The sequence below is a fragment of the Panthera uncia genome, chromosome F1, assembly GCF_023721935.1.
Source record: "Panthera uncia isolate 11264 chromosome F1, Puncia_PCG_1.0, whole genome shotgun sequence".
NCBI lineage: Eukaryota > Metazoa > Chordata > Mammalia > Carnivora > Felidae > Panthera > Panthera uncia.
The window spans coordinates 60548345-60556833 of record NC_064813.1 but is presented as its reverse complement, the minus strand read 5'-3'; the positions used below and the strand labels follow the sequence as shown (position 1 = coordinate 60556833).

The window sequence follows — 8489 nt, the reverse complement described above, 5'->3', positions numbered from 1 at the left end:
CAGGGAGGGAAAGGGAGAGGCAGGAATGTGTTGCCTGATGGCTTGAGTTTTCTCACTTCCCTGGAAACAAGACTACAGGGAATGTGTGTGGCCCCTAGACAATCTCTGTTCACATGAATGGGTGCCTGATGGCAAGTAGGGAGTAGGATCCAGTCTTAGGATTTCCCCTATTTTCTACCACCCTAGACCAAGTGAAGCGACTTTTCATCCTTACTTATCTCCTCCAAACAAAGCAGAGCAACAATTTGGAACCCAGCACTTAAAAAAGGGATTTACTTTAACCCAAAGTACTAGCTTTGTGTTACAGGATGCCATCGTCTAGCTGAGCATCCCCATCACGTGACTCAAAGGTCTGTTCAGTCCTTACAGGTCTGTCACACAATCTCTCTGCACTCTAGGGAGGGAACATGAAATGGAAATGAGAAAAGGTACAGGCATAAAAACTGCAGGTGAACGTGCATGTGTGTGAAGTGCTTGAAAAATACCTTTGGCCACACTGGCCCCCTCCTCCTAGAGAGAAGGAGGGGCTGGGAAGGGGTTGAGGGAAGTGGTAGTTTGTTACAAAGTTTCCTGAAAGCTGTTAAGATGGGAAACTGAGGAATGATTAATTAAAGGCGTGTCAAGAATCAAGAGGTGAGCTGAAGCTGGAGACCAAGACTCTGTCATCTGTCCCCATGTATTATTTCCTCGAGGGTGCCAGGGTAGGGATTTGTGGGATCCATTCAGGGGTAGTTTTGACAGCACCCGGGTCAGAGGCACCGGACGCAGGGAGTTTGGATGCTGATAAACCCTGCAGTTTAGGCTGGGAAGGGAGGCAATGGCCTGAGGGCTAACAAGGATAATGAAATAAAAGTATAGATATTAGAGCATGTGAGGGTACACAGGTACCGAAAAACAAGATGCCACAGTTGTAAAGAATGCTATAGGTTTAATTGTCTGCTGTAGTTAGTGTCTTTCTGGATGATGATGAAAACTCTAGAGATTTCTACCCTTCCAGTCTCTACCTCACTACCTCACACTGCTCAGTGGCAGGCAACTGAATTTCTTTTCTTTTTAAGAAATGTTTACTTATTATTGAGAAACAGAGACAGAACATGAGCAGGGGAGGGGCTGAGAGAGAGGGAGCCACAGGATCAGAAGCAGGCTCCAGGCTCTGAGCTGTCAACACAGAACCTGATGCGGGGCTCAAACTCACAAACTGCAAGATCATGACCTGAGCCAAAGTCGGACGCTTAACCGACTGAGCCACCCAGGCACCCCTGGGCAACTGAATTTCTAAAAAATCACTTACCCTTGTAACTGAGTTGATTTTAATAAATACCCATTTGCTTTTTCACACTTTTCATTCTAATAGAACTATCAAATCGCCACAGCTCTGGTAAAATTATCCCCCAACTGAACAGTTATGTTGTAGAGTTCTCTTGCTCGTCCTTCACCTCAGTTTTTCCTCCCCCATTGGGTCCATTCTATTCTTGGCCTACACAGAGGTCACTCTTTTCTCCTTTGGACTCTCAACAGTTTACACATTTTGTTAAGCTCTTACCATTTACAAGATATTTTACCAGGGACCAAGTATAAATACTATCAGTCAAAAGAACAGCTAACACTTTTTGATTGCCCACAATTCTTTCTTTTTTTTATTTTAATGTTTATTCATTTTTGAGAGAGGAGGGGGGAGGGCACAAAGAGAGAGGGAGACACAGAATCTGAAGCAGGACCCAGGCTCCAAGCTGTCAGCACAGAGCCTGATGCAGGGCTTGAACCCACGAACCATGAGATCATGACCTGAGCAGAAGCTGGATGCTTAACCCACTATGCTACCCAGGTGCCCCAAGGGCCCACAGTTCTGCCAGGTACTTTATAAGAACTAATTCATTTAATCTTCATGACACCCTGTACGTTGAATAGGAAGGTTATCTCCATTTTTGAACAGGTGGAGACCAGCTTAGGTTAAACAACTAGCCTGAGTCCACATAGGTAGTAGTAGGTAGTGTGATTGGGGATTGAAACCCAGCTACTTCTTTTTTTTTTTTTTTTTTTTTTAAAGAAGTGACCGTCTGCCGAGGGTGAGCACTACGCTTTATGCCACTCTTTATTTTTATTTTTTTATTTTTGGCACAGAGAGAGACAGAGCATGAACGGGGGAGGGGCAGAGAGAGAGGGAGACACAGAATCGGAAACAGGCTCCAGGCTCTGAGCCATCAGCCCAGAGCCCGACGCGGGGCTCGAACTCACGGACCGCGAGATCGTGACCTGGCTGAAGTCGGACGCTTAGCCGACTGCGCCACCCAGGCGCCCCGAAACCCAGCTACTTCTGATTCCAGACCTGTGCTCTCTGTCCTTCAGTGTCCCCACTTCCCCTGCCTCTGAGGAGATGTGCTCCCGTAGAGGAAGTGTATGCACAAGTAATGAATTTGATTTGGCAAGTGCCAATGAAAGGTCGTTTTTCTCTCCTTTCCTCACTGACTCTCTGAGATCTCTAATATTCTATTTTCCTAACCTACTTTTGAGTTTGACTAAAAGTCTGACTTTGAGATTTACCTAAGTACATGGGCTTGGATAGGGGAAAATTAGCCCTCAACTACTTAATATGGAACGTATTTGTTCGAAACGGTATAGACTTCTCTGTGAATACGCACAACAAAGCACCAGAACGTCTACTTCCAACACAAGATTTTCAGCGTTTTCACTTTATCCAGTCCAGACTCCCCATCCAACATACGACCCTCACCAGCTAATACTCTACCTTGCCTGCAGTCAGACGCAGGTCCTATTATGGCCTCTCCGTGTCCCAAACCGCCATAAAACTTAAGGACTTCTCCAATGACATCTAGTCCAGTCTGCAACACTCTTGGCTTGTGATCATGTATGAAGGGCCCTTCACTGGGGGACCGGCACGTTTGGGGAACAGTTGGTGCTGGGCAGCACCTGCAGCGCCTGGCTTCTATGGAGAGATGCACGGAGGGAGGGAGGAGCTAAAATCGGGAGACCTGGGTTCTGCTACAGACAGTGCCGCTTACTCTCTTGGTACAAATCACTGCTAACCCCCGTTCGCCTGTCGGCAAAGGTGAACGGCTTTGACCAGACGTACTCGTGGGTTCCATCCACCTCTCGAAGTCGTGCTCACCAACGCCGGATCAGGGGGCCTGTGTCAGGATACCGGCCGTGCTACTCACAGACTACCGTGCGCGTCCTTGGGCCAGCTCCATAACGTCTCTGATTCAGATCCCTCATCTGATGACAGTATCTATTCGCCCCTCCTTCCTTCCCCCTTTTAATGTGGCCTAACAGAACGCGTGCGCTGACGGTCAATATCAGATCATCGGTATTATCATCACCCTGGGACTCACCCTGCCCCACGGGGAGCCCTACATCCTCTCCCTTCTCACTCTGAGCTTGGCTCAAGAATCTAGGACGTGTTCGCTGGCTTTTGCTCTTCACCTTGGGCCCCAGACGCTCTCAAACGTCCGGGGGAAGGCCGCAGCACCCCACCCCCTTAACGCCCGACCCTTCCGGCGAACCGCGACGCCCCCACGTCCTGCGGACTCCAGGTCCGACTGGACGTCGACGCCGCGAAAAAGGGTTCCGCTTGGAGTCGGGCGCGCTCGCTTCGCAGCACAAGCCCCGCCCGCCTGGAGTCTGTTGAGCCTTACGGGCACCCGGCGCGGCCGCCGCGCAGGAAGTGGGCTGGGCGGAGGGGGCGGGACTTCCAGGAGGAGGCGGCAAGTTTGAAAAGCGTCGACGGTTGTTGTCGGCCGACTTCTGCCTTCGCCTGCAGCACCTCCCGGGGCTCGCTGCTCTCCCGCGGGCGGCTGGCTCGGTAAGTGAACGCGAACGGACACGGGAGGACGGGAGGACGGGAGGACTGGAGCCCGGACGCCGGGCCTGGCAGTGTTTTCGTTGCGCGCAGCGCTGGGGAGGAGGCCGGAGAAGCCAGCCCCCGGGAGGTGGGGGCTCTTTGGATTTGGCGTTGGTCCCAGAAACAACCTCGGCTCCGTTCCTACGAAACGAACGAGTATCGTCTGGTGCCGCGTAGACTGTGTGAGAAGACACTTGAGCTGAAGCTGGCCATGTGCAGCTTGTGTTTATATGTACTGTTAATCCGCTTATTTAGAAGGCGGTAGGGTTGAGATGCTCATCAACTTCCTGCAGACCTCCGTTGCTCACACATCGCTTACCCACAAAATCAAGAAAGGCAAACATACATACTTAACCCAAACGTCGAAGGAAAGAGCCGTACATGTATGGCACTGTGCCTGCGTGGGACGATCCTTTTCTCTGAACGACTTCGGGAAACTTTTTACAGTACTTAATTTATTGAGGTTGAGAGTCATTTCTGTTTGTTTTTGTTTATCGCCTTTGCCTCCCGGAATTTTGACTTCCATGAACTAGTTTGTGTTAGCAAGACGAAGTGTGTACAATTTAAGAGGTATTCTGCCAACGTCTACTCGGCCCAGCGTCTTTGGTGTTGCAAATACATAAGAAACCGGAGTGAGCATTAGCAGATAATCTCTGCTTCCTTGCTAAGCTCTCTGAGGGTCACTCTACGTATATTATTAGGTCATTTGTATGCTTTATCCCAGGAGAGAGCTCAGACGGTGTAGGTGGGAGGCCTTTCCCCCCACCGGCCAAAAATGAATCGGAACTGAAATTGAAATTGGAAATGGCAGATGATTCCAAAAAGAAGCACTGGGAGTTTGGGAAACATCTTGGAGGAGACCAACGTGAAACAGAAAAGTCATTGAGTTACTAAATATTGGAAGGTTTCAGAAACCAACGCTAAAATTTGAATTTATGTGGTGGGTAGGGTAATTGAAGTATTTTTGTAGCGATGTTACCTGAGGCATGTGATGTTTATAAGGGTTAATCTGATAACAGAGTGTGCAAGGCAGAGAGGAGAAGGATGTGCGACAATGATTACGAAGGTCTTTTACACCTGCTCTTTCTCTATCGTGACGATCCTTGATCCAGATGTAGCTTGTTGGTTTTTAAATCTGTGACTTAGATGAAAATGTGGAATGTGTATTTGTGCTGAAAAGGACACCTAATATGTGAGGTGTGTCAGGATTTGGAGTCAGAAAGATGCGGGCTATGGAATGAAAGCTTGAATTTATGAGGGTCAGTGATGGGAAGTGCAAATCCTCGCCTAAGGTTCAAATAGTTCTCTAAGAAAAACATGGAGGAGTCCTGGCTTCATAAAAGTGGGTCACACTGGAGAAGTTCTGGGAGTTTTTAGTTGATCGTGGGTGTGTGCGTGAGTGTGTGTGTGTGTGTGAGAGAGAGAGGGAGACAGACAGACAGACAGTAAGTGCTACAGCGGTAGACCAGAGCAGCAGTGGCCAGGGTCACTGTATTGATCTGCTGCCCTCGACAAACCATCTCTGGAGTCTCGTGTTCAGTTTAAGCATCAGATTTTAAGAAGACATTGACCACAAAATAGTTGGTTTTAGAGGAAAGTGAGTAGAACGGTAAAGTCTCCAAAGTAATGTGTGAGGAGCGACTATACTTACATCATGCTTAACCTTAGAGAAGAGGCGGCTGAACAGGGACGTGGTAGCTCTCTTCACACTTTTGAGAGTGGTGTCACGTAAACAGAGATGAACATGCTCTTTGTAGCTGCACAGACTGGAAAGAGGACCGGTGGGTGAAGGTTACAACGCACAGATTTCTGCACAGTCTGCCCAAGAGTTATCTGATCGTTAGAGCCATAGTGAAGCGGGAAGAAGTTGCCTTGAGAGTTAGCGAATTTTGTGATGTTTGCACGTGTTCAAGCAGAAGTGGGAAGTTACTTGCCAATGGTCTTTCAGATTGGCTTTCTACGTTTATCAGAGTTGAGGCAAGTTACCGAAGCTGCTTTTTAACTGTAGTGTTCTAAGAAACATTAGGAACCTAAAGAATTGGGTGTCCAGAATTGTGGGTCACTTCAGTTTGTTTGCAAAATGGAACGTAGCCACACGGGATCTCCTGAGTTACGCTACTGCCTTACAGAGTGGGGGGTCCGTATGTAATAAACCGGGTGTTGTTAACTGAGTGGCGGAGGCAGGAGCTGCTCTCCGGTGCTCCTCCTGCTGTGTTACCACTACTGCTGTTCTCCTGGGCACAGCTAGAAATACGAAGAAAGCGTTGGGTTACCGGGGCTCCAAGTGTAGTGTCCGTTCTGTAAACACAATCCCAATACGCTGTGGCAGGCGTTAGAACAGTTAAAGGCTCTAGGGCAGAGTTTCTTAACCTCAGCGGTATCCACAATCGGACGGAATAATTCTTTGCTGTGGGGGGCTGCCCTGTGCATTAGGTTGTTCAGCAGCGTGCTGGTCCTCTGCCCATAGGTCCCAGTAGTCATCCCAAAGATGTCTTCAGACATTGCCAGATGTCCCCCCACTGGGGCGGGGGTTGGGGGGGTGGGCGACATTGTGGGAACTACTGATCTACGGGCACAGGCCGGAGTACCTCTGAGGGCCCTGAGGGGAAAGTGGTTTTTGTTGTTGTTTTTAAAGTTCTCTTCTCCGGTGATTGGAATGCCTTCCAGTTACAGCATTCTATTCCTCCTGTATTGTTTCCCCTCTCTTCTTCCTATGTGCATCTTAAATCTTATTACCCGTCTCACTATGTGTACATTGCATAGAATGTAAGGTCAGAGTTCGGTTTTATTATGTGCCCTCTGTTGCTACTGTTTATATACAGCTTCTGCTGATAGGGTTGCCTCTGTATCTTGGTTTGAAGAATAATTCTCAGGACCAAACTTGTTAAACTCCATGCCCCCCAAATTTAAAAAAGAAAAAAAAACATGCTTTTTCAAGTATATTCATGCAAAGTCCTCTTTCCCATATGAAAGAGAACAGCGTTAGGAAACTTAGAGAACGATGGTGCCATTTCAGAATAAAAGATATTTTAGGATCCATATATCCACATTTATAATTCAGATGTATGATGTAGGATTTTTATATATATGTCATTTGTGTTCTCTTACTGGGATGTTTGATGATAGTTATCACTACTATGAATATTCAACCTCGGCTTGTTAATTTTACTCCTGTTTATCAGCTTCTGGATCAAGAGATCAGCTGCTCTTGCCAGGTTATTGATCTTTGTTTTTCTTCCTTCAGACTCAGGCTAGCAGGACATTCCCAGGATGGAAACTTTGTCTTTCCCCAGATACAATGTAGCGGAGATTGTGATTCATATTCGCAACAAAATCTTAACAGGAGCTGATGGTAAAAACCTCTCCAAGAATGATCTTTATCCAAATCCAAAGGTAATATGTGATTTGCATGTGGGTGATGGCATTTAAATACAAATGAAACTACTTAGGTCTGCAGTGTTTGTGGAGAAGGGCATGTATGCTACCTTTTGATGTAAGCCAGTCATTTTAATCCAGAAGCAATCTCTCACTTCTTGTAATTTTAAAATAATGTTAAGTCTGTATCTGGGGTGACTTCTACATTTCCATTAGGAATTCAATTCTTTAATATGGTAGTTTTCTTAAAAAAAAAAAAAAACAACAAACCTTCTAAATCATAAGCGTATTAAAGTATATTAAATTTTTTATTATTATTGGAGTGGTGGTCTGAGTGCATTATTTATTGGTAGGGCTTGAAGGAACCTATTCCAGGTGGTTTCCAACCACAAAAAAATTGTTTAGAAACAATTCTCTTTGGAAGCTTGCAGATTAATTTTCTTGCATTGTGCCCCAAGGGGGGATTGAGTTGTTTTGACAGGCATCGTTCTTATTTCTTTAGTTATTAAATGCAAAAATGAACTATTTATGTGTCACAGAAAATCCCAGAGTCTCCTTCCATTTTCCTGTGTTGGTCTTGAAGTGATAACATAATAAAACCTGGTTTAATGATGTAGAACTCAAACTTGGTGATCTCAGTGCCTTTTTAGTTCTTTAAAAGGGAATGAATAATCTCCCAATAAATGAACTTGTATATGGAATAGAACAGGTTCTACAGGCCAGCGTTTGGCAACTACTGTATTAGAAAACATTTAAAAAATCCCAGGCTACCCTGTTAAGTTTATATCCCCAAGGTCATGGTGTTCACTTAAACTATTAACATCTTGGGAAACCTTAACATCTAGAACATGAACTAAGTTTGCCCATGGTCTTTGTTTAAAAAACGAAAAGAATTGCCGCTTGGAAAAAAAAAAAAAAAAAAAACAAAAACAAAACGAAAAGAAAACAGAACACCCCACCCTCAGTGTGCTTTAATTTTTGCCACATGTCCGCAATCTGTTTTGAAAGACTAACCCTTCTTCCCTTCCCTAATGTGGATGGATTGCTTGGATTGGATTGGGTTGGATTGAATATACTTGCTCTCATTCTGTTCGGAAGCTGAGACAAATAATCTTATTCACCACCTACTACATCTGAACAGACTGGTAAGTGTAGAAGTGTGTTAAAATTTGGAAAAATTGAATATTTCAAGGGCAATAGAGCTATTTTGTTTCTCTTTTCTTCTCTGCATCCAGTGGTGACAATATTGGATGGT

The 8489-nt window shown here is 45.8% G+C and overlaps 1 protein-coding gene across 2 annotated transcripts in view; it reads left to right on the top strand.

Moving 5' to 3' along the window:
- The first annotated feature begins 3700 nt into the window (after window positions 1–3700).
- NUF2 (NUF2 component of NDC80 kinetochore complex) overlaps window positions 3701–8489 on the top strand; it is a 29481-nt gene continuing 24692 nt past the window's right edge. The window contains exons 1-2 of one of the 2 annotated variants that reach the window (XM_049634597.1): window positions 3701–3820; window positions 7104–7252. In XM_049634597.1, the coding sequence (XP_049490554.1) occupies window positions 7130–7252 (123 nt within the window). In that variant the 5' untranslated portion in view covers window positions 3701–3820; window positions 7104–7129. The remainder of the gene's footprint in view (window positions 3821–7103; window positions 7253–8489) is intronic. The other variant, XM_049634596.1, reaches the window with a different exon arrangement.